The sequence below is a fragment of the Pezoporus occidentalis genome, unplaced genomic scaffold, assembly GCF_034315485.1.
Source record: "Pezoporus occidentalis ecotype Australia unplaced genomic scaffold, CSIRO_AGI_Poc_V1 ctg37, whole genome shotgun sequence".
Classification (NCBI taxonomy): Eukaryota; Metazoa; Chordata; class Aves; order Psittaciformes; family Psittacidae; genus Pezoporus; species Pezoporus occidentalis.
In genome coordinates this window covers 448,891-473,983 of record NW_026915691.1, presented here as the reverse complement: position 1 = coordinate 473,983, position 25,093 = coordinate 448,891, and the positions used below count along the sequence as shown (strand labels likewise).

General features: G+C 45.4%; 1 protein-coding gene and 1 long non-coding RNA gene across 2 annotated transcripts in view; one reads left to right on the top strand and one right to left on the bottom strand.

Moving 5' to 3' along the window:
- The window catches only part of MED13L (mediator complex subunit 13L), a 185,853-nt gene extending 177,891 nt beyond the window's left edge, over positions 1-7,962 (bottom strand). Inside the window, exon 1 of the mRNA XM_062631140.1 lies at positions 7,833-7,962. Within this exon, the coding sequence (XP_062487124.1) occupies positions 7,833-7,904 (72 nt within the window). The 5' untranslated portion in view covers positions 7,905-7,962. The remainder of the gene's footprint in view (positions 1-7,832) is intronic.
- An 826-nt stretch (positions 7,963-8,788) lies between these two features.
- Positions 8,789-19,356, top strand: LOC134170076 (uncharacterized). Its single transcript, XR_009967115.1, has 4 exons — positions 8,789-8,958; positions 12,776-12,867; positions 16,069-16,189; positions 16,827-19,356. It is a non-coding gene; the product is annotated as an uncharacterized LOC134170076 (long non-coding RNA).
- The last annotated feature ends 5,737 nt before the right edge of the window (positions 19,357-25,093 follow it).

Here is a 25,093-nt window from a genome sequence, read left to right as displayed (position 1 = left end):
CCATTCCCCTTGGCCTGTCCCTACAGGCCCTTATCCCAAGCCCCTCTCCAGCTTTCCTGCAGCCCCTAAAGGCACTGGAGCTGCTCTCAGGTCTCCCCTTCAGGAGCCTTCTCTTCTCCAGGCTGACCCAGCCCAGCTCTCTCAGCCTGGCTCCAGAGCAGAGCTGCTCCAGCCCTCACAGCATCTCTGTGGCCTCTCCATCTCCATGGAGATGCTGACCACAACTCTTTGAGCATGACCTCCCAGACAATTCCTTATCCAAGTGGTGCATCCATCAAATCCATGCCTCTCCAGTTTAGAGACAAGGATGTTATGCTAAACGCCTTGCAGAAGTCCAGCTAGATGACATGAGTCACTCACTCTTCCCTTATCCACCAATACCATAGTCCTGTTGCAGCAGGCCACCAAATTCTCAGGCACAATTTGCCCTTGGTGAAGCCATGCTGAGTGTCACCAGTGACCTCCTTATTGTCCATGTGCAAGCGAGATGCACGAGGCTCAAACACCTGACACTAGGAGACTGCAGACCTTCAAGTCTAGTTTCTAGACTAGACTTGAAAACTTCAGTAAACCAGAGAGTCCAGTAAGAACATACATAATGGTTTTATACTGTAACAAACCATCACACTCATGCCTTGTAACTATCAGCTATGAATGCTTCAGCACCAAAAAGCAGAAGGTTGCCTCTGCCTGGTCAGTAGGTACAGAACAGTTTTGTTTTCAACCCTCTGTTCTCACAAAATACTTTATTTTATGGGCAAATATGGAGCTATAAGAGGAGGCAACAACAAAGCACTGACCACAGAATAGCTCTTTAAAGCTAAAAGATGAATCAAAGTTGTACTGAAAAAGCTTTAAATTTCCTTCTCCGAGACATGGATTGTGGTTACACAGCCACTTTGATCTCGCTTCAGTCCATGCTGCTGCCAAAACTCGGTGGGGAAAGAGAGCAATAAGGGGCACACAGAGGTGACAAAGGAAAGAGAAGGAGGGAAAAGCTTTTCACTAGGTCAGCTCCATGATCCAGGCTTAGATGTGAGCTTGTAAACCTTCTGGGGGTCATCAAGGCATAGGTGAAGAATGAAGGGGGATGGATAAAAATGAAAGAAGGAAAAAAACCCACACCTTTTCCTCTGTAATTACTATTCTCATATACAAGAATAGTTCACCCCACTGCAACACTGGCTAAAGAAAGCAGAGTTAAGTGCCTAGTAAGAAGGGATACAGGAATATGTGTCATATCTCAGGCTAAAAATGATTTTTAGAAGACTCTCCATTTTTCTCTGCTTTCCTAAGCTGATTAAACACATTCCCCAGTACAGGTACAAGGCCTTTGTGTATGTTTGAGCTCATCTGTGTTAGTCACATACACGGAAATATTGCCTAGGGGCACCTTATCCAACAGCAACACGCAATAAGATGTCCTGTCTCAAAGAAACAAAGGAGGGAACGCCACTAGAAGTTCCAGTCACATCTCCACACACACTACTGCAATTCTGCTCCGGCAAGTGAATTCAGCCCCACATGACTCAATGAGAACTAACAGTTTTTAGCAGACTGCATGAGGGGAAGGCAGGACTTACCAAAATGAAGCCAAATTCACAGCACAAGCGAAGGGAGAGACTGCTCAAACCTTTCACACTTGTGAGGTACCAAAACCCAGAACCCAGGCATCATCTCACCAAGTAAAACGCTGAGAACCCTCCTGAAGTGAAAAGTTGAACTTGCTGTCTGCTATCAAAGGGGTTTATGTGCAGATGTCATTATCATTTTACAGTACAGCGCTCAGACTAATGCGAGCGCCTGTGAGGAGCTGAAGCCCCAGCAGGAACCGATGCAAGCTGTCATTCCGAGTATCACAGCCCTGTTATCCCTGTGGTATCCTTTCACTGCTAGGTGCAAGGGGAACCTGAAGTAATGGGTTAGTAAGATTTTGAGGTCTCTTAGAGCAGAAGATATTGGTATTAGCTGTTTTCTCTTTGGAATTCAGTTGATGTCAGGAAACTCGGGGAAAGAGGATCTATTTTTAAAGCATACCTTAAGAGTTTAAAATGAAAGTGGTATAAAAAGCTTGTTCTGAGGAAGAAGGATGCCCTTATGTAAATACCTACACCATATAAACAAAGCTGCTGGATTTGATCTGGGATCTTGTGTTGCGAACACTTGCTCACTTCTGCCACTGGCAAGTGAATACTAAACAGAGCTTGCTACTAGACAGGAGCAGTTTTTTCCATACGATTTGGTCTACCACGGCACCAACAACTCACAAATCCCACCGTGATCCTCTACACAAAGTGCACTACTCACCTACAGAACAAAGAACACTAAATGAACACACACGGACTTGAAAGAACAGGAAACTACACTTGTCAGCCTTCCCAACACCAGCCTGTGAAGAGCAACCACTTATTTACTCAGTATTAGTAGGTTGTCTGTAGGATCCCACAAACAAGTTTGGGAAAAGGGCTTGCAGGACAGCAACGCAGTAAGACTGTGGGCATCAACGTCCACAGGTACAAAGTAACAACTAGGGAAAAAAAGAGATAATGATTTCTATTTTGATGAACCTGGGGTATACCGGAGTCAGCTGACAGTCACTGCCAAGTGAAAAATAAAAGGCAGAGAAGGAATAGGGCTCAGAAGAATTGCATTATCAAGAAGGAAAACAATAGAAGAAAGGTCCACATACAGGATTAAAGAGTCCTTTCTTTGCTCTTTCACAGGGATTTCACAAGGGCTTTCAGAAGCAGAAGCGGGGAGAAAGTCAAAATGAGTTCAACCTGGGGGTTTGAGAACTGGGATTATGATGTCAATACTGTACAATGATTATGTAGAAAAATCCAGAAAGATGTGGGTTTTGATAGTATTACAGCAAGTGAAAATTATGATTCTTCAGATGTAGTTACCCAGGATTATACACGGCCCCGGTGCATGGGTACACTGAGATCACTGGGATTTGAAGGAAACCTCACTCCAGTGTTTCTCAGTGGCTAGGCTGGGATTCTTCAGCATGCTCTGTCCTGACCTGGCAGCATCACTCCCCACACCCCGTTTCTCTGTGTGGCCTTCAGAAAGGTCAGTTCCCCAGCACAGATCCCCAGGGCTGGGCCTGCTCTCCCAGTATCGCTCTGGCCCAACCTCTCAGCAAACATGGGTCTATTTTCTTCAGGCTCACACCCGAGTAGATACCATTAAACTGTCAAATACTCCAACAAGACATCATAAAAACCTACTATGAAGTGATTTAAAACCTGAAATAACCTTTTATTAGCAGGAAGTGAGCAAGCTTTCTAATGTCATTTTTCTACTACTATCTTGTTACCTAATAAAATTGAGGATAAAGATACCTAAAGGATCAAATACTTTTAGAAAACTTGAGAGGTTAATTCCATTTTTTGCATATATATACACATATACATGTAAATTCACACCTACATAAAATTCCAAACAAGCAAGATATCCACACTACGTAGTGATGTAACACGCCGAAGTGACAGCTACTGCTCAGAGCACTGCGCTTACGAAAATACAACAAGCAAGAACAACTGCTGGTTAATTTACTACTACTTCAGGATTTGGTTGGGCAACCAACCATTTACTATCAAGTCCCTGACGGACAATTATGCAACACTAAAGGGTACCTCAGCAGCACCCTCTGCATTCTTCACTCCGTATTGCCATGAAATACCTTTAAGAACATAATTCCATTGCCATCTCACACCTCCTTGACTCCTTTCAGCTTCATTCTGAAATCAGGAACAAAACTCACTGACGGAAGGCAACAACTTCTGTTTGTGAACAGAAACAAGTACCAGCAGCAGTGACCTTTCCACTTTGTAAATTTGCCTTTGACATGAACTGGAACAAAGACAGAACTTCTACTAACCAGACCTTCCTGGCAGCAGGTTTCTGTAAGAACACAAGTTCTCACGACACCCTCCACACCAGTTTCTGTAAAGTCCTCTATAAATAGGTCTCACTCTCCAAGAACACAATCACGTCTTTCCCAGGCTGAAGACTCCTACGGTATCTCACAAGCTACTCCAAATTTTAGGTCAATCCTGACACCCTTTGCTGCACTCATTTTTCCAGCTCCGGCATACGAAACGTTACGCAACTTCAGCCCAGTTTCAGAGGCTGACTTGTGCCCTTGCTCCCACCACAGCAGCTAAGCCAGACAGTGGAGGGAGCTTCTCCCCATTTCACAAAGCCCTCGCCATCATATGATTAACCCTTACTCACAGGAAAAGTCCAATTAATTTCAGTCACACTACTCCTATGATGCAGGATTATTCACTGGAAGACTGTTTGCCAGCTGGGCCTGAAGTTTTAATACAAAGCATATTGCCTCAGAACATTTTGTCTCTAAATAGTTATTAGACAGCGCTTAATTAGTATTTAAATAAAACTGCCCCTCCACAATTGCTTATTAAATACTGTTTTGATCAACAGACATTGTTTTTCAGAAGCCACAGCAGACATTTTGACTACTGAAGGACAGAGTCAGGATGGATACACTTGCTTCTACCGCTGTGCCAGAAATGTAGCCATTTCAGATAGAAGTGTGTTTTTAATGAGCAAGCCTGTTACCTGCTGAGCATGCCAGTAGAAGCAAGTTTGTAACTGAGCTGTATTCTGATGACAAACATGCAAAGTAGAGCCACAGAATCCCAGCCTGGTTTCTGTTGGAAGGGACCTTAAAGCTCCTCCAACTCCAACCCCTGCCACAGGCAGGGACACTTTCCACTAGAGCAGCTTGCTCCAAGCCCCTGTGTCCAACCTGGCCTTGAACACTGCCAGGGATGGGGCAGCCACAGCTTCTCTGGGCACCCTGTGCCAGCGCCTCAGCACCCTCACAGGGAAGAGCTTCTGCCTAATGCCTAAGCAGCCCCGATAACGTCTTACTGAGGCTTTATATTTAGAGCTGCCTGTGGCAGCCTCCCCTGACAGAGCACACAGACAGTATCCCATTTTCTGGAACAGCACTGGATTCCCACTGCAGTACTGAGCAATGCACATCCCAGGCAACAGCCCTTTGCATCTCTAAGTCCAGAAGGACGCTCCATGAAACACAGCTATGGAAGCAAGATCCCACTAAGCATCTGGATATTCCAAGCTAACTTTAAAACCTTAACTTCAGACTGAAGTCTAAGTATTCCAGGTGAGGGGAAGGCAAAGAACACTTTCTGGACATCACTGATAAGAGAGGATCGGTTGCTAAAATGCTTTTAGGAAATATCTTCTGTAAAAGGATTCAGAGGCAACAGTGGCACCTGACATCTCTCTAAAGACTGCCTACAGTCAGCAGGAAAATAAGCTCCAAGTCATGAACTGTTAAAGCAGCGTGAATCAGTAACACAGCAGGCAGAGCTCTGCTTCTCCGGGGTGGGGAGATAGTGTTCCTTCTGGAACAAAAGGCATGGCTGTGGGGAGAAGCACCATTTAACCAAAGCCAAACAGAATCCCAGTGGATCACAGCTACTTCAGAACTGTAACCCTCCAGTCAAGAACGTTTGCAATTCCCACCCAAAACAAAGCCTGTGATAAAAAAAAAAACCTATCAACTTGTAACAGCAGAAGAGTTTGAAAGATTTGTGATCCACCTCACTGCCAAAGACTGAGTGAATTCCCCTCAACAGCTGATTCAGTTTGTGCAGGTTTTGGTTTTGTTACACTGAGAAAGCAAACCATCAGCACCAGTCTCTGTAATTAGTAATCCAGACTACTGTAGCTCTAACACTTCATAAATCCTGAGGGGAATATGACAAAGTGAGGTTACAGGGTCAGTGGTGCTAGCCACATATTGCAGTCACTATTTCCTTTCTCAGTATGTGTCACTGGAACATAAATCCTCACAAATACTAGCATCATCTAAAATAAATCACCTAATAATTTACATACCTGTTGTATTTAAAAACTACTTTGTTGCCTTTTTTTGCAAGTAGAGCCAAAACACAACAAAACCCGACAGTTTCATACACAGCACCACATTACAGGTATGGATTCCTCCCACTAAATTACATAGGAGATGAAAGGGTTGCACATTAAACTCATTATTAAACCCACTTGCAAAAGAATTTTGCTAAACTTATTTCAATGATATTACACACCCAGTTCCAATTTAACACTTCCCTGGTCCGGTAAGGTAGGAACAAATAAGAAGCTCTAACCACAACAGCTGTGAAATAACTCCACTGTGTGATTTATGCTCACTGCGCACCAACAAGTATTTTTACCAGTGACAGACTTGCAGATGCAACTACGTGGAGAGTTTCACTTCTCCAGAACACACCACTCAATTCTGCATTAACAAATGGGGACTTCACAGCCTTCCTGTAAAGGACAAGCCACTTACTCCCTTGCTCTGACAGCCAAAGACAATTGTCTCCCTCACACTTACTTTATTTTCCTTACCAAGAGCAGCATAACCGCTGTAACAAGTCCTGCACCTCAATACAAACAGCACTGCTATAAACTTATAATTATTACAAAATGCTAGCAGGCAGAAAAGCACAGATACAGCTTTATCTAATGTAACAGTTCAATAAACAGCCAAATATGAACTGCATTTATTCTAATGGAAGAGGAAGAATCCCCAGGCCAGTATCTAACAGTCACTACAGCTCTTGTCCCAGATTCTTAAAAGGTATAATAAAACCTAAACATACATATACTAAAAACACACCAAACAAAAGGGCAACGTAACAAACATACAACAATAAAAGGTTTAAAAAGCATAAAACAAAACTGCAAACGATCAAGTGTCTTTTTTCCCTCTGAATTCCTGTAAAAACAGATCTCCTCCTTTCTGTTACAAAAAAGACAACACGTGCTCCCACCTCCAGCACTGGCAGAGCTCTGATGCAGGGAGGGGGTATCCACCACATGCACTATCCACAAACTTGCACTACAAGTTTTTGATCTCCCTGTACCATTCCATGCCCCACAAAAGTCCCGCCTTCCCTCCAGCATTATCCCTGCACACAGCACTTGGAAGGCTCTTGATGATCAACTTGTCCTCTCCCTCACACAGCTGCTGCCCAGCTAGAAGGGATAACATCCCTGTGTGTGTCAGGTAAACTGAAGCAAAGTATCTCGCAACGACTCTGCCCTACACAGAAACAAGCTGTTTTCTTGTTTGAAATCACAACTCCATAGCTAGCCAAAACTGATACCGTACTTTCTGCAACATCAAACCACAAGATACGCGTAGGAAGTTGTCAGTCACCAGGAAGATGGGCAGACAGCATCTATGCAAACAAGCTCTGCAGCACACTACATTTCCAACCACTGCTTTTCTTCAGAGAATCAAAAATTAAAAGGTTTTGGGTTGGGTTTTTTTTTTTACCTCTCGCCCCCAAGTACGATCGATGCCAAGAGGAGACCACGCTGTAACAAGGACTGACGTGCAGGCAGGAGAGCCCCGAGCCCAAGTCCGACAGACAATCACTCTACATGACTGTCTACTGTTGCTGAAATGGCGTTTGTCATTGTGGAAGGAGAGAAAAACCCCGCAGCCGGGTAGGCACAAAGCAGGCAGGGCACGGAGTGCCAGGGGAGGCGGGGAGAATGCTGTTTACCAGGGAAGCCAGTGGGATGAGCAGGCAGCACCGGCGGGGTGGGGGGGGAACACCGGAGGCGCTCCCCGGCTCAGAGGAGCGCACCAGCCCGAGCCCCGCACACACTGGCGGCGAACCACGTTAAAGAGGAAAATAAACACGGGGAGCCGGGCCGGGGGAGGGGCCAGCGGAGGAGCAGCCCCGAGGGCCCCGGCTATAAAGCCCCCGGCAGCTGCAGGCAGCCGGTAAACCCGCCTCCCCCCGGGCACTCACCAGCGAGAAGAGGTTGGAGTGGCAGTCCTCCAGGCTGGCCCCGTTCGCCACCCAGTTGGCCGCTGCGGTCATGATCCTCGGCGAGCCCGGCCGCCAAAGCGGGGCATGTCTGGGCAGACGGGCGCGGCGCGGGGGGGGAGCAGCCGCAGCCGCTCCAAGGGGCCTCCGTCGGACGGGGCGGCCGCCGCGCTCCGGGTGCGGGTCCCGGTACGGGCTCGCGGGTCAGGGTGGCGCAGCCGGCAGGGGGCGCGCGGCGGGAGGGGGGGCTCCTCACGCCGCGGGGCCAGGTCCGGCGGGGAGCGGCGGCGTCTCGGTCCGAGCCCCTCAGCACGCAGCGGGGAACGAGCGTCCTCCGGTCCTCCAGGCCGCCTCAGCGAGAAGAACGGAGCGGGGGGGGGGGGCCTGGGGCCCTCCTTCCGCGTCCAGGGTTGGCCCCCCCCCGGCCAGGGCACACGTTGCGGCGGAGGGGAAGGAGAGGGGAGGGTCTCCTCCCGCGGGGCACGGGCCGGGCGGGGGGACGGGGGAGGGTCCCGGCCCCGGGCAGTGGCGGCGGCGGCGGGCGGGGGGCGCTGTCTCGCGTGCCGGCGGAGGCCGTCCCCTCCCCTCCCCGCCCGGCCGCCCCTCGCTGCTGCCGCCGCTGGCTGTGGGTGGATGGTGTTTTCCTCCTGCTGCTGCTGCTGCTGCCGCTGCCGCCGCTGCCTAATCCCTGTCCCTCTCTCCATCGCGGCGGCCGCCAGCCCCTATCCCGGTCGCCGGCGGAGGGCGGGGGCCCTGTCCAGGTCCGCGGTCGCGCGGCGGGAGGGCGCCCCGTTGCCGCCGCTACCGCCGCCGCCTCTCCCCGCGTTCCCCAGGGCGGCCGCGCTCCCGCAGCACCTGCCGGTTCGCACAACGTACCCGCGGGGCAGCCCCGCCGAGCGCCCCGGGAAAGGGCGAGCTCAAGTTCCGCACAGCGCCTGCACCGACAGCGAGGACGGTTCCGGGCCGGTATCGGCTGAACCAGCCGCACGGACACCGGCAGCGGTGGGCTGAACGAAAGGAACTCGACAATACTGGAGCTAAACGGGTGAGATTCATCCATCCATAGCGCCGGTGGGGAACAGAGAAAGGGACAGACAGGAAAGAAAAGGTAAATATTAAACACGTCCAAAGACAGAACCGAACCGGACCGGACCCGAGCGGTGCTTCCCCTGCCCGCAGCCCCCCTCCTGGGAGCGGGCACCGCTCGCTGACAGGATGCTCCGCAGGTGACACAAAGCAAACGTCCCAACTTTGCTGCTTAAAGATGAAGATTCTGTAACAATCCAGCTCCAGTTTAGCTGTGAAATTCACGTTCTCAGTGGGAAACCCCTGTGCTCCGCCGCAGCTTTCCCTATCTGATTTTAATCTTACTCAGGCAGCTTTTCTGCAATTTACTTTTTTCTTTGTAGTAATTTCAGATTAGCGTTTACCCTAACAACTGAACAGCATTTGCTCTGCCTTCCCTCACAGCACCAGGTCTCTAACACAAGCCAGGGTCTCAGTATTTACATGCACTATATACACAGAGTGACAGCACTTGGGCCAAAAGAAAACATCCACCACGACCAGTGTTCTTACCACTCACACTCCTCATTTGACTAATTCACTCCATTCCCTTCCCCATCACACTGAGCAGGAATTCTGTCTGGCAAAGACTGGGCCGGTAGCAGTGGGAGGCACAGTGTTTTCAAACACAAATTAAATATTCCCTTCCAGTTATGATTGCAAATTGTGTATTTTTTTACACATACTGCTTGGCCAAAGCAAGCCCGGACTCACCCCAAGGGGAGGGGAGACTTTCCCCCTCCTTCAGTCCATCCAGGAGAACCAAAGCAGCATGAAGATGCTGTAAAAGCGAGGACCAAAGCTCACTAAGGAGCCAAACTGCCACTGCTGCAGCCTGGCAAGCCCCAGCCAGGGCACTGCTTTGGACCATGTTACTCCCTTTCCTTTCGTCAACACGTCTTGTAAACAGAGACCACAATCTGACACTTGAAATGTGTCAAGCAATATATACTAACCAACCCAAACCCACATCCTTCCGCAGCAAACCAGCTCTTGGTAAACACACTGCGGTGTCAGTTGTCTGTCTGATAACTACACCAGGGTACAACAAACCTTTGAGGAGGTATCCAGTCAATTTCTGGGATAAAGGAATATCCCCCATCATGAAAAAAAATATATTTTCTTATTATAGAAATATTTTGAAATAGAGACTTAGACGCTGCAGAATTCCTGCTTCCTCCATATGCTGCTTACCCTCCAACTGGTATTTCCAGTTGTCAGCATTCTTCTTCTGGGTCTTCCAAGTAAGGATGACTTATTATGCTCAATTTTCTCACAAAAATGTGGGGTCTAACACATGATTCAGAGCTGTTTGCATGGGCAGCAATGTCAATATGCTCCCACTCGTCAGCAGTGCCGCTCTCCAGGTTTCTCGTGAGCATTAACTATTCTTGAAATTAAAAATCTTTTAGTATAATTAAATTACCTGTCAATGAAGTTGAGGAGCTGCTGCTTGCAGTCGGGAAGGGCTACCAGTCAAACGTGTTGACCACATCCCTGCATCGCAAAGTTCACGTTGGTTTTAAACTGAAAACAGATGGCATCTCAAGTGGTTTGCCAGTTACTTGACGTTATATTATGTTCAGTTATCACAAAGAGGAGGAATCATCACGCTCTAATCATTCACCTCACAGTAAGAAAGGAAAAGCTCCCTGGCTGTCCTATGACAACAGTGTTATTTAAAACACAAATGGTTCCACTTACAAATATCTCATACAAGTGACACTTCCTCATGCACATCCTAGATGGTATGTGGCAGAACGTGTTCCTCAGCTCAGAGTATTCAAGCTTTGTTCCCTGTTGTCTTTTACTTCTTTTGAAGAATCAGTCCATGAATATGACCAACAGCATTGGGATTTATGCTTTAACAAAATGACCATTTTCCCACAGTGGCAATATACAGGAACTTCTTACTTAATTCTGCCAGTGTATCACGATATGACTGACAAGCTGCAATTCCAAAGCTGAGATGCAAAACGGAGCTCCTGGAGATCCCTGGATCCCACTTAGCATTCACCACGCAGAGCTGGTACAGACTCTGGGAAGGAGCTGGTTACCTCCCCTTACAAAATCATTCCAAAGGGTGATAGGCCAGTTATTGCACTCTAGAACAACTCACCCAGAGCTTGCAGTCATGATCAAACCTGTTCTGCCAGGAGGATGGCTCAGAAGTTCCCTAGACTTTGTTTTCACCAGCAGGTGTTGCTTATGCTTCAAACTAAACATGGAGGGAGAAACAAAGATGTCAGGAGGCTAAAGCAAAGCTAGAATGCCAAGCAGTTGCTTGGGTTGATTCAGTCTTTGTGTACAACTACTTTGTTCTACTTTCACATAGCTCCGAGTCATGAAAGGAATATTCACTTGAGGTATCCAAGTGGGTTGAGCATCAGATTCAGACAGGGCTCTCCCAGCTCTGGGTACGGACAGTTTGGCCTTTCTTCCACCAGTAGCAGAAGTGGAGCTCAGCCAAGCTTTGCCAGTGTCAAAAAGAAGCAGTGTTTGACATTTCACGTCAAAGGCATCTCATTGCTAGGTAAAAGCTATTTTTCCATGTGTCTGAGTTAGACACAGCATCTCAATTAGTGTCATTTTTACTGGTGTCTAAAGTTTCCTCCCCAGTAGCCTACAATTCCCAGTAAGGGAAAGGACAGGGTGGAGGAGAATGACTTGAGCCCCAAATTATGAATAGAATACAAGGAAATGGTCTGTAACAATTCTACATATTAAAAAGCAACAAAGAAAATAACTTTCTTTACCCCCGCTCCTGAGTTGCTCTTCAATGCATTCTACTCAAGGTAGTAATTTCATTGGTGATTAATAAAACTTGAAGAACTTTGCAAGTATCTATGATAAAGAACCAGCCTTGGGTGCCACGGTTTAGTGTGAGGTGTCCCTGCCCATGGCAGGGGAGGTGGAACTGGATGATCTTAAGGTCCTTTCCAACCCTAACTATTCTATGATTCTATGATTTATGTATTTTGTTATTGCATGCTCTTGTACTACAGTACAGATGAGCAGTCCCATTTCAGGTGTGCTTCCAGTGCTCTCACTGTCTGCTTTTCACGGTGTTGCATTAATTTCTTACATTGCTGCATTAATTTCTTAAGTGTTTGTTAATTCATCCAGTAATTACATTTTTGGTCAGGTTTATAAATAAAACCTCATTTTGGTTTTAAATTAAAAGCCTTTCCTTCCACAAACTGAAGACTTAAGAGGCAAAAATACCCCAAACAACCGAAGTAGTTCACTGGCATAAAGAAATAAACAGCATCTAATTTTAACACAAAACATGACTAGAGATTTTCACACATTAAATCCATACTGTTTTGTGAGGGGGTTTTTTAGACACTGATAATCTACAGATTGCCTGCAAACAAATATTTTCATTTTATTAAGGCACAGCAATGGTTCCATTAGTAAGCTTATTTATTCCTGGTAAAGATAACAAATTCCCTGAGTTTTAAAATAGGGTATTGATTTTCTGAAGGGATAGGTAATTCTGTTGAAGAGGAAAATAGATACATAAGTAGAAGAGCTGTTTGTAAGGCCCACAGTTTAAGCCCTGCTAGTGACTAGACTCTGGGTTTTTGAATTAGTCATCCTCGCTCACCTTCAGTATCAAATAATACTACAAAAGAGGCCCATGTAATGTGTTTACACTGTCCCTTACTATAGAAATAGCTAGAGAAACCAAGGATATTTGGAACCAAAATTAGTCACATGGACTATTGTACAGCGCACAAAAGCAAGTCAAGCACAGCCCATGTGATTCCAAACCTTCCCAGGTGATGGTAGCTGAGGTTTGGAGAGCTCTACCATTCATCAGCATCTCAGCATCGTCCTGACAGCAGCAGGAGCAGAACGAAGAGGAGACCAAATGCAGGCTGCTGCCAGATGTGAGGCCAGAGCCCGCAGCAGTTACACTGCAGGGATTTCCAAATGCCTTTCCCAAGTAAACAGCTTCCGTTGACGAAATCTGTTGATGTCACTGGGAGCACTTGGAGGAAGGAGCTTCTCACAAGGCACAACTGTTTCAGGGTCAGGACTGGGGTGTCAGAAAAGCACACACATGGTAGAGGTCAGTGTTTCAATGTGTCTCTTGAGAGTTACCCACATAAAAATCCCCTGAAAACTACTATATTTGCTCATATGAATACTGTACCACCAATATCTATAAAGGAGCACTGTGAGGAAAGATTAATGACCTGGAAGGCTGATTTGGGGAAGTTTTCCCACCTACAAGATAATACTGAAAGAAATCTGCAAACTGTTGTAGAGGACTTAGATCAACTGCAGGTCATATCATTAGGGAAGTGAAGAGAGAAAAAGTTCAAGTTAATAGGTGAGTCATAATGACAAGAATGAGAAGTTTAAGCTTACCCTGGTGAAGCAGATGTAAAGCTGCAATGGACTTAAAAGAAAGTGCTCCTGTATCTTTATCAAAAAACAGACAAATTACCCCCGTAGCTCCTTGTTCTCTGGATTGTAAAAGACAGAAGAGAGGCAGGAAAGGAAGCAGTGGTAGGTAAGAGGAGCCTATACAAGGTCTTTTGCCATCTAGAAAGAGAAAAGGTCACCTCTTACTGTACGGATGAAGCAGCAGCAGGAGTTGAGTGAGAGCGGTGGAGAGTGGTATGAACAGAGGAATGAGCAGTGAAAGGAAGGAAGGAGTCAAAGGTGCCTGACTCGTTACAGACAGCAATACTGGTAGCATGGTGCCTTTACTAGTGATAGAAGTGTGAGGGGCTCGGGAAAAAAGGATGCCTAAATTTGCCTGTTTCAAGTTTAAATTGCCAGCAACTAATTCCAAAAGAGACAAGGAAGGCTGCTAGAAACGTGGCTGTGGATGGGAGGATAAAACCAGTTCAGGAGCAGAGTAGATTGGTTTCTTTCCTACATCATGGTGATATTTAGATGACATTTCAGGTATAACTGGTAGGGATGAAGCAAACAGCAAAATGCAAACTGTTACCTTCAAGAAAATGTAATGCTAAAAAGAAAAGTTGTTGAAAATCAGAGTAGATAAGATTCAAAACTAAAGCTTTAGGCAGCCCCGTAGATGATGTCCCATTTGACTGTCAAACACTATCGCTGTGATAGCAAGTTTTCACTTGTGCTTTCTAAAGGCCCTCTGTGCCACAGAGGCCTTTGAGCACTCAAGGTGTACGAGGTCTAAACCTCAGTAGAGCATGAGCTGGGCAGCAGACTCCTGCAAAGGCAGCTACCAAAGGGAGACAAAGGGAGCATGTTTATTTTCAGCTGGAGGTGAGGAACGCTTCTGTGCACCAGCATGCCCTCTTGGCTCCTGTGAGACACAGAAATGCTCATTTAAATACTCCAGAGAACCAAAGCAAATGAGCTGCTTGGAAAACCAGAAAGAAGCAAATGACAACTGAAACTCTTCAGGAATAAAAGGGGAGAGGGATTTAGGCAGAGCAAAATGGCAAATGCTTTTTAATTGTAAGTTATTTTTGCACTCAGAAGAGGGAAGAATTGTGATGTTGGCTCGATACCTTGCATTACAAATCAACATACTTGGGTTTCTGAAGGATTTAATAATCTAACATGAAGCTCCTACTAGCCCTCCAGGCAGAGGATGGGCCTGTTGGGTCATGGTTTCATACCATCAAAGAGATAGATTTCATCTTTCAGATGTTGCTGTGCTCGCTTGGTAAGAATTCAGCTTATTAAGAGGTGTTAAATAAGATACAGGATAAAAATACTACAAGAGACAAAAAAAAAAATAAAAGATTTAAGGCTAAAAGGCAAAGTAAATATGGAAATAACATTTGGCAAAGACATTCTGGGAACAAAACTCCAAGTTGATTTATTGGAACAGATCAGAGGGTAACTCTGGATGGGTGATGCAGCTCGAGGTGCTGTGACCTTGGAAGCAGCCAGTGGGGCAACACCCCACGCTGCACAAGTGGAATGTGCAGCTCTTGGCATGGGAGCTCCAATATTCAAATTGCCCCATAGATCTGAGTAGAGTTTTCAGTGTTTAAGAATCTTATTTTATCTGGATTAAAGTCCTCTTCCCCCTTGGCATGAGAAGGTGTTTATGGCTGTAAAAACAAGAATTGCAAAATACTGCCTTGAAATATAGATGGATTTCTGCTGCCAAACTGACGAGGTTTACTTTGCAGCTTCAAATTGCAGCAGAAAATCTCTGCCAGGGACAGTGTGGCCTTTCTAGACAAAGTGTGGGCAAATGGCACATCAACTAGATCACTCCAGAATTTCTTTTTGAAGTCTAAAAGTCATTTTGCTTTATGGTGGGAAAAGATCAAGTTCTTCTTCTAAGCCCTAAGAAATCTTTACTTTTTTTTAAGTCATGCTCAAGTTGTGTTACAAAAGAAGACAAATAAAAACTATGGTTTATGCTGTGTGATCACTGACCACATTAGAGCCCCTAGCTCTGTCTTCTGTTATCTTCCAGCTCTCCTCCGCTCATACTAATTCTTTCTTTTATAGAGTTATTGTTCTTCTTGTTGCAAACTGTGCCATTTCCCAGCTGCAGTTTTAAGTCCATCCAATAGATTCCACAGTCCTATAAAGTGAAGCACTAAGAAGAAGCTTAAAGTAAAACCCAAACAGATTTGAATTTAAAATGTCATGTTACCACTATGATCTAGAAGAAGGAGCTGATAACTCTCAGCTACAAGTTATTTGGCTTTTCTACTGATGACAGGGGGTCTGATCCTGCAGTTGTAAGAGTATAAAAGCTCTGTGAGAGTTGACTTTAGCACATCCTTACCATTGTTTGGGGGTTTGATTGAGCTCTTTCACACACTGTTGGAAGAAAGAAAACCAGGATCCTTTAGAAGACAGAACAGTCTCCATGCTCTCAAAGCTTTGGCTAGAGCATTCCCGGATGGATATACGGAACGAAATATCACTATCTGAAAAGGTATGAGAAACTCTTTCTAGATGACAGCTCTAGAACTTCATGCCTTTAGCAACCAGTGTGCAGATTCTTCACAAGGAAAGGATAACTTCAGTATTTCGCTGTACATAGACCCACCACCCACACTCAAGTCCTTACAGGCACTAACAGATTCAAAATGCCAGTTTGCTAGTTTTAACTCTCCTCTTTCCTCTGGATTTATTTTACTTATCATTAAATGTGTATCTTACTGTGGCACTCCCACAGTTTACACTTCTGGGTGTCTGAGGCTAAGAAGTTGGGTTGCAAACTGATCTGAGAGGAAAGTGTTAAAGAAGTTTTGGATCAGAGGAAGTTCCTGCTGTACCCTGAGCAAAACAAGCCATAGGTGAGCACTTATGAGATGAAGAGAAACCAGTCTGAAGCAGATGCCATTGTCATGGGCTTCACCATTGGAAGAGTGGTTAAGGTTCAGGCTCGTATTGCTGAAAATAAGCCATCTAAAACCTAAACAAGTCAGAGATGTACTGACAGAAATGCAGGGGCTGTGTCCATGCATTCCACTCTGAGCAGGCGCACACACACACCTCAATATCTGCAGTAATGCTTGTATTCTTCACTGGTTTTGCCTGTTCTCTCTTCTTTCTTTGCTTCTTCCTACCCCATTCCAAACTGGGAATCTGAACAACTAGGGAGGACCCACTGGGGGCTCACCAATAATAATGAGATTGAATAAGAAATGTTCTGGTTTACATTCTGTTTCTGCTCTGAGCTCATTAAGGCCCTTTTGTTCCAAACCTTAGTATCAGGATTTCCCTTTGGCCACAAAGCTGTCAGGTTCACTTACTGCTCAGTTATAAAAAATGCAAATCAAAGCAAATAGCAAAATGTAGCTAAATTCTGCCTTTAAAACACATCCAAATTGTATTGTACTGGGAAACAAAAACATATGAAAGGTGAATCGCTGTGAAAGAGCCAACCATTAAAATAATTCTCTGGGTAGCTTTGATGCTCATTTTCTTCAGTTGTAAGCATTCAGCGATCCATCAGCTGCAGATAAATGTGCTGAAAGCTTTTGCTGAAATTACAACAAGGAATAGAAGAATCAGAGACACAAGACGTCCATAGCGCCCTGTGTTGATATCGCTGGTTCCAATCCCTGTCATATGAAATAACTGATTTCTCTGAGATTTTAAGGTTTCAACCTAATTTTAAAAGGAATTAGAGGGCAAATCCCACTTCACCACCATTCCCACTATCAAAAGGTGAAAATATTCACCTTGTAAGAAATTATACTCAGATATAATAAAATATTTCAACTGGTTTTAATTTAATCAACAGCTTCCTTGATTCCTCAAGAACCTGGCCATCGCCTGAAATGTTTGCTTAAAGGGAACCTTCTTTCAGGCTGCTGGGCAAGCTTAGAGGTATCTGTTCTGCCTTCTGCTTTCCTGCAGCCCAGTGAACACTGCTTTGGGGGATTCCTCTGACACTCATTTCCACAAGGAACTGAAATGGTTGCCTGTATGTGACATATAAAGAAAGGAATTACACAGTGATATTGTTTTCCTATGTGGAGGCTAATGCCTAATTTAAGACTTACAACCTAATACCTACAGATCAACTCACTGCTAATTCTTCCTTTGCCTGAGATTTTTATGCAGAAAAGCAATGAAGAATTGGAATGGATTTGCAAAGCCAGAAGGAAGGAGTAACAATGCCCTGGTCACATCAGGAGGGTGCTTTCTGCTCCTAATCCCATATCTGTCAATGCCTTCTCCTGGTTTACCTGCGCTGCCTGCTTTGCCTAAGAGGCAGCAGCAGTTCATATGAGCAACTGTATTTCCTGCAGCCACAGCAGGTCCTGCTCCAGTCTAATCAGGGATGACCTTCAGCTTTCTGGCACATGGACCTAACATGGGCAAAGATCAACTCTGCTGATTTAAGCAAACCCTTCTGCTCCCATTAGGGAAGAAGCAGTGTTTGTACTTGCTGATTATTGCACATTTGTTGAGGCTTTGTGGAAACAAACTTATTCTGAAATGCAGTTTGGTTTTTTTAGTCAGAAGCATTGTTGAGTGCTGCTAACAGATTTTGTTCAATGATTGACAAAGCTACAAGTCTCAGCACACTGCAGTGTCTAAATCCTATCCTAGAACTCCAAACTAATACAGTATTTGACAAAACACAGTTGGTGTTGCGAAGTTGTATTTGGAAGAAATATTTTGTGTAAAATCTGAACTAAAATCATAGATGTAGAGTTTGAGGAAAATGAGAAACTTCAGTGTAAAAATGCTACTGACTCTCTAGGTTGGTGTCTTAGTGTTAAGCCAGTATGATGGACTGTATGGATGCACGCAAATCGTCATTGGGGTGGTGGTGTAAGTATACTCAAACTTTACTGAAGTTCCACAGGATGCAGACCACTGAGCTGCAGGCTGAGCACATCCCCAGCCTACAAGAAACCTGGAGAGGGGCTTGGGACAAGGGCCTGGAGGGACAGGCCAAGGGGAATGGCTTTAACCTGCCAGAGGGGAGACTGAGATGAGCTCTTAGGCAGAAGCTCTTCCCTGTGAGGGTGCTGAGGCGCTGGCACAGGGTGCCCAGAGAAGCTGTGGCTGCCCCATCCCTGGCAGTGTTCAAGGCCAGGTTGGACACAGGGGCTTGGAGCAAGCTGCTCTAGTGGAAGGGGTCCCTGCCCATGGCAGGGGTTGGAACTGGAGGAGCTTTAAGGTCCCTTCCAACCCAAACCAGACTTTGATGTATGAGTTGGGCACACCACCCCCGTGTGCTTGTGATACCTGCTAAAAGGGAAGCCTCCCCATCCCACTTCTCAGTGTGCAATGTTATATTCACTTATCAGGATATTACAGACTTGGAAGATATCAAAACTGAAGGAAGGAATTGGGAGCATGAGAGCTGGGTAGCATTTGTAGCCTAACCCTCAGTTCACCTTGTGGTTTTAGGCAAGGCAATTGGCTGCTGGATGACTCTCTGTAATACAGGTCAAATATTTTATGTAATAGCCACAGAGTTTAAGTGAAGGATTACATTGTTATCATAAGAAGTTACTCTAGAATACTATTTTTGATGTAATGACACTATTTATGAGCCAAAATCCAATTTATAACTTTGGGGCCAGGAGCCAGCTTCCATCAGTTTGCAGAGCCTATGTCTGCAGTGTCTCTAGTGCGCACTTGCTTCAGTCCCAAGCCAATACTTGAGGTCAAATTCTCTCATCACGCATGCTGCCTGCATGCTGGTGTGTGTGTGCTCTGGCTCCAGCCTGGGATTAACCAGCTATCTTTTTATCAAGGACATTGTGGTACAGGGTGGAATCAATACACAAACTGTGCCTCTCAGGCAACAAGGGCGCAATTCACTGGAGGTGCTGGTCCGTGAGCACTCAAGCATGCATCCAGGAGGTATCCAAGCAAACAGAGTCCCTTTAAACCCTGCTTTCAAATACAGTATGAGCTGTGGGGCTTTAACCTGTACCCAAACTTTGCTTCAACACTTGGGAAAACACTTTGGTGTTATGTGTCTATCATACACTCTATAATGATTCTGGTGCTTCATCTCACTTAAAGAGAGCCCACTTTAACCGCATAACATCGCTTCAGAGTCTTCATGTTGTTCAAGCACAACAGCCCAAGTCAAAAGGATCAAACCTAGTGTTTGGTCAGCATTCCTTCAGACCAGTCTCTGTGAGCAGTGCCAGTGAGTTGGGCAGTGCAGGAATCACTCCTGACCTGTTCTATCTGGACCATTCCTGTCTCTTGTAATTACTGCTCGGAGATGTCTACCAGATTCTTCCCAGTGGACATATGGTCTCAGCAGGTAGGAACAGGCCAAAAGTGCTTTACTTGCACTGACGTCAGTGGGGGAAGTGTGACTGAACCCAGCTCCCACCAAAATTAAGCATTACCTGACTGCTGCCTGGGTTTCACAGTAGCTGGCCTACATATTCCTACAGCTTCTGGAGAAATCTTCATCCTTCTTCCCCATAGAAAGTGTCGTTACAGTTCATTAGAGATAATACCAGTCGCCTTCTGCTAATTATTTGTACTTTTGCTTAACGCTGATAAATCTACTTGTTGAGGTATTATTACAAGCTAATATTTGTCTTGTAACACACATTAGTCATTACAATTAGCAAGTAGAAATAGATTAGTCATGCACAAACAATCCATAAATGAAGTATTTATGCCCCTTTGGGGATGGAAAGGAAGGTAATTTGAGCCCTTTATGGTTATCGAGGGAAACCTGACTTGTCTCTTCTATTCACACTGTTGTTTCAGGGTTTCTTCTTGGGCAAGCCAAGCAGCTGTGGGCTTCCTTTAAAGTGCAGTAGCACCACCAGAAGCTGTGGTGTGACTAAATGAAAACCCTCAGGTGTAACCTTTTCCCAAGCCTTTAGTCTGCATTGCTCAAATAAGTGTCACCCTTCTATCAAAAACCTTTTCAGTTCACGTATCTGCTCCTCCTGCGCCTGGAAGAGACCTTCCTTTCACATACAGGAGTTTAGATGTTTGTCTGGGCAGTGAACACGAACGTTTAGCCACGGACTCAGGGCTTCTATCATCTGAGAAAGCAAGCCTGAAGATCCCAAGCTTGGACTGAAGATCCGGATGTCACCACAATCTGTGTGAATGTGTCACCAGTGGACAAAGCTGCTCCCTGCATGGCTACACTCGGAGCAAACCCAAGCTCTCATCAGAAGCTTCCAAGAAAGAGGTTGTGCAATGAGCTTATCAAAAAGGTCAGCCCTCAAGTTTGCTTCGAGGAGTTGCAAAAGGTCTGCACAAGCCAATGATGAGGCAGCTTGCTGCTTTTTATTCCATCTTCCAGTGGCTTTTCTTTGTCGCTTCTACTTAAAATTTATTAAGCCGCTCAAAGGAAATCACTACCTGTGCGTATAAGATCTCCTTAAAAATCACTTTTAAAATAATTAGACCATGCCAATACCTAAGGCCATTTAAAACTGAAACCCTGAGTCATTTCACAGAAGTAAATTTAACAGCCGCATCGGTGTGCTCCTTCCTTCGCTGCTCGCTCACACCGAGCACAGGTAAGGGCACTGCTACCAAGTGCAACAAGTCACCTCATCCCCAGCCCTGCCTTCCTTTATTCTCTTTGCTGTCCTTCACGTGCTCTCATACATGCAGTGAAAACTCCAACAACTCGCAGCTCTTCCTCAAGGAAACATTTTCTCCAACTAAAGAAGTTGTCAGGCTTCCTGAAGGAAGCTGGGAAAAGAGGAATATTGCTTGCTGTGTTTAGCATGAATACAGAAATAGGTCACATATTGTTTCTGAAAGAAATGGATCACCAGCATACGGCCCCCCCAGCTCATCCTGGTCTCCCTCCCTCCACCCCCGTACACAGCGCTTGAAGCATTCCAACATCCTTGCCAAATTCCCTCACAAATACTTTAATTCTTTACGTGCATGTCTCATTCCATCTGTTCCACATGCTCTTTATGCCATTTACATTCACTGGCAGAGACTGTGAGATGACACCACACGGTATAAATTTGCCGTGGTTTAAAGCAGCTTTAGGTAGCGTGTAAGGGAAACGCGGAGCAGCTCCGGGTCCAGGTTTCCTCCTGAAGACCCGGGATAATTCAGCTACAGGGCAAACAGCACATGACTGTCACCAGCAGGTCTTCAGATGAGAGAGGCTGTGCTTGGGAAGCACGACACTATGCCTCCAGGTTGAGCAGAAAGAAAGGTTATCCTTGGCAGGATTTATGGAAGTGACTGCAGGGATAAGGGACTCTGTGCCCAAATACAAAGCATAGGAAAGGGAAACATGATGTAAAGGAGGAATAAAGCAGTGCTCAATGAGAAACATGGTGAGAACACATGTGCAGAGGTTCTCACTTGTGCACCCAGGGTTCTCTCTCTGATCCTTTGCCACAGAAGCTCTCCATAAAAACAGGCCCACAAAGTGTGAGTCTTGGGGCTTTGCCTTTGGGAACATGCAGTTGGGTTTGGGGTTTTGCAGCATGGTCATCCCAACCCACAACCAGCTCGAAGTCTGTCTTGGAATACTTAGGTAGGCCATTGCAAACGTCTGTTGGACACAGAAACAGTTTCCAGGATAAGAATTGAGGGGGGAAAGCAAACCCAAACCCACCAAACCTTCAGGTTTCAATAGAGGAACATTCATACAACCGAAGCAGAGCTCAGCTTGTGTCTGGCCACGTGCCTTGAACTCCTTGAACACATTATAAGAAAGCTTCAAGCCACAAAATTTCACTTATGTTCTAAGTGCTGGGCACAAAACCTTTTCTTTCACCTCCACAAGAGCACCGCAGATAAAAGAAACATGCGCTTAAAGAACATAGGAGAGTCCAACACAAATCCAGCTAAAAAGCACCCCAAAATCAGAAGCCTGGGCATGACCTGCCCTGCAGACAGGGAGAGCACCCTGCAAGGCAAAAGCTCAGGAGACCCTATCATAGGGAATAAGGTATCCTGGCAGTGACAGCAGCAAGGCAGAGAGCTAGAAATCAATGTTGGAAGTACCCATTTCTCAGAGCATTATGCCATGTAATTACTTTACTACTATTACTAAGATGTTGTGAAAATACATCCCATGTTTCATCAGAGGTCAGTCAACACTTCTAACCTTCCCTTTTCCCAAGTGAGACACACAGCTTGCTGACCTGGCAGGACACATTTCTCAATCTTTACCTCCCCATTTTTCTACATTCCATTCCTCATCTCATTTTTCCTGTTTAGCTTGTGTGCTCTACCCTATACCCTGTTATCTCCTCCTCCATCTCTTTCTCCCCTGTCTGTTATTACTACGTTGTCTTTAATGTTTGCCTGCTGCCCTTTGGTGCCAAGCTATATGGTTTTTAACTGCTGTGAAAATGTTTGATTCATACAATTCGCTGTTTCTCTTGCAAAGGAATCATCATCCAAACTAACCTGCATGAGCCTGAGCAAAAGCCGGGAAGGACAGCCTGCCGTTCCCTGCTCACTCACAGTTTGAAGCCTTGTAGGCTATGGCGTAACAAATGAGAAATAAGACAGATAAATAACTGCCCCTGTCTGGAATGGGAAGGGAAGTAGAGACAGTCTCTGTACATTGGATTGTTCATTCAGACTTTTGCACGCTAAACAAAAAATAAGATGATTCTGCAATATCCAAACACTGCCCTTTATATGTGTGCCAAGTCAAGCCAGAATAATATGTCTGATTCCTGACCACTTCATACCTTCCTGTTGGAAAGCAGAGAAGGACCAAGAGCCTGAGGTGATGGCATGAATTCAGCATCATATTTAGTTGGTTTGGTCTAACCCTGAGAGCCACCAGAGGTGTTCATCTGACAGGAAAAGAACTGAAGGGAGATTTAGATTAGACGTTCAGAAAAAATTCTTCCCTGTGAGGGTGCCCAGAGAAGCTGTGGCTGCCCCATCCCTGGCAGTGCTCAAGGGCAGGTTGGACACAGGGGCTTGGAGCAAGCTGCTCTAGTGGAAGGGGTCCCTGCCCGTGGCAGGGGTTGGAGCTGGAGGAGCTTTAAGGTCCCTCCCAACCCAAACCAGTCTGTGATGACTCCATGATTTACAATGGACTTAGCCTGATGCATCACCCTGTCCAAAGGAAGGCACTGCTCCCCCAGCATGGTGTTCAGCACATAACATCCCATAACATCCACGACAGAAGTCTGGTTCCTCAGCAAGGCAGTCACAGAAGACAATGTGCTGCTCCTAGCCCAGCCAGCAAAAACACAGAAGCAAGGCATAGGTATGAAGTCTCTCCTTGCAGCAAGGCTGTGCACCTCCTGCTTCTCAGAGAGCTGTCCTACATGGCTGTCTTAGCTCACCTCTGATGGAACTGGCTCCAAAGCCAAGAATATTCTCCCCAAACTTAGGTACCTACAGTGATCCTTCTAGAAAATGGTCTTTTGAGATGCTGGGGTAATGTCCCCTTTTAGTACAGTAACGAGGAAGTGGGAGACGTCTGCCTGAGGAGGCTCAAACCCACATCTCCCATGAAAATGACCTAAGTACTAAATTACAGGGTGCTCTAGAAGGAGTGTTCTCCACCCATCCTTTGATGATAGTCCAGTGTGCAGCAGCATGGAAGATACACTGGGCAAAAGGAGAATTATTAAAGCCCAGTGATTAAGGCATGGACTTATTTTGCCTTCTTTTACCACTTACCTAATAGCATCATGTAACACACTTTGCAGAAGCACGTTCTTTGATCCACAGAACCACCAAAACTGCAGAGGATTTGCTCATCCCATGCACTTCACAAGTTAATTTCCCTTCTGACGTTATTATTTCACCTTTTAGATTATCTTGGCTTTTTTAGATGCCTAATGCTAACTACTGCATTATCTTTACATTTGAACATTTTATCCTTTGCATGTGCTGCTTGCACGTAATGGAGGAGAGGACAAAATCATGTCATCAGTTCACTGAGTGTACTCTTGGGGGGAACAAAACCAGGAGGATGGGATACAATAAACGATCCAACTCAGTAAAACCATCCAGGTCAGTATGTCGTACTAGCTCCAGTTCATCAAATTTAAGCTATTGTAGATCACAGGAGACTCACTCATGTTACATTTTGCCTTCTTTCCAGGCAGATTTGATATTTGCACTTCTTCACATCATAAAGTATCACATAACCATGAGTTATACACGGTGTATATAATTTATAGTTCCTTAAACTATTTTTGTGACCTCGTATTTAGGAGTCAGCACCACTTGAGAACGACAACTATGAGAAATATTTCCTATTCTCCTTCGCAGTTGCCAAATATATACAGAGAAAGATAGACGAGAAAAGCTCCTAGTTCCAATGTGTCCACAAAGGCACAGCCAGGACAGAACAAACTGCCGTGGTTTGTGCTCTGTCTTTATTGGAAATGTGAGGCTATGGAAACAAACTGCATGCTTTTGTTCTAATGTTACAAGATTTTTTACAGGAAAAAGACAATCTTCATGTAAAAAGTGGTGTGTCCTTCTCAAAGTAATTCTAATGAAAAAATGAGAATGGAGTAAAATCACTACCCAAGTAGGTGATAAACTCATTGGTGCTTCTCTTTCACAAGTGAAGCACAACAAGCTAGGACAGTGGGAACAGCACAAGCAGTTACCTTCATCAGCTTAGGGTAGAGTTCAACATCTCCTGTGGTTTAGGGATAAAAAGTCTTCCAAACGGAGCGGGTGGAACTGGTCATGTGCACAGGCAGTATTGAAACAAGAGGAGTCGGTTCAGGCAGGAAGAGGAGCTGCAACGTGGGGAAAACACTCTCTGTATTCCC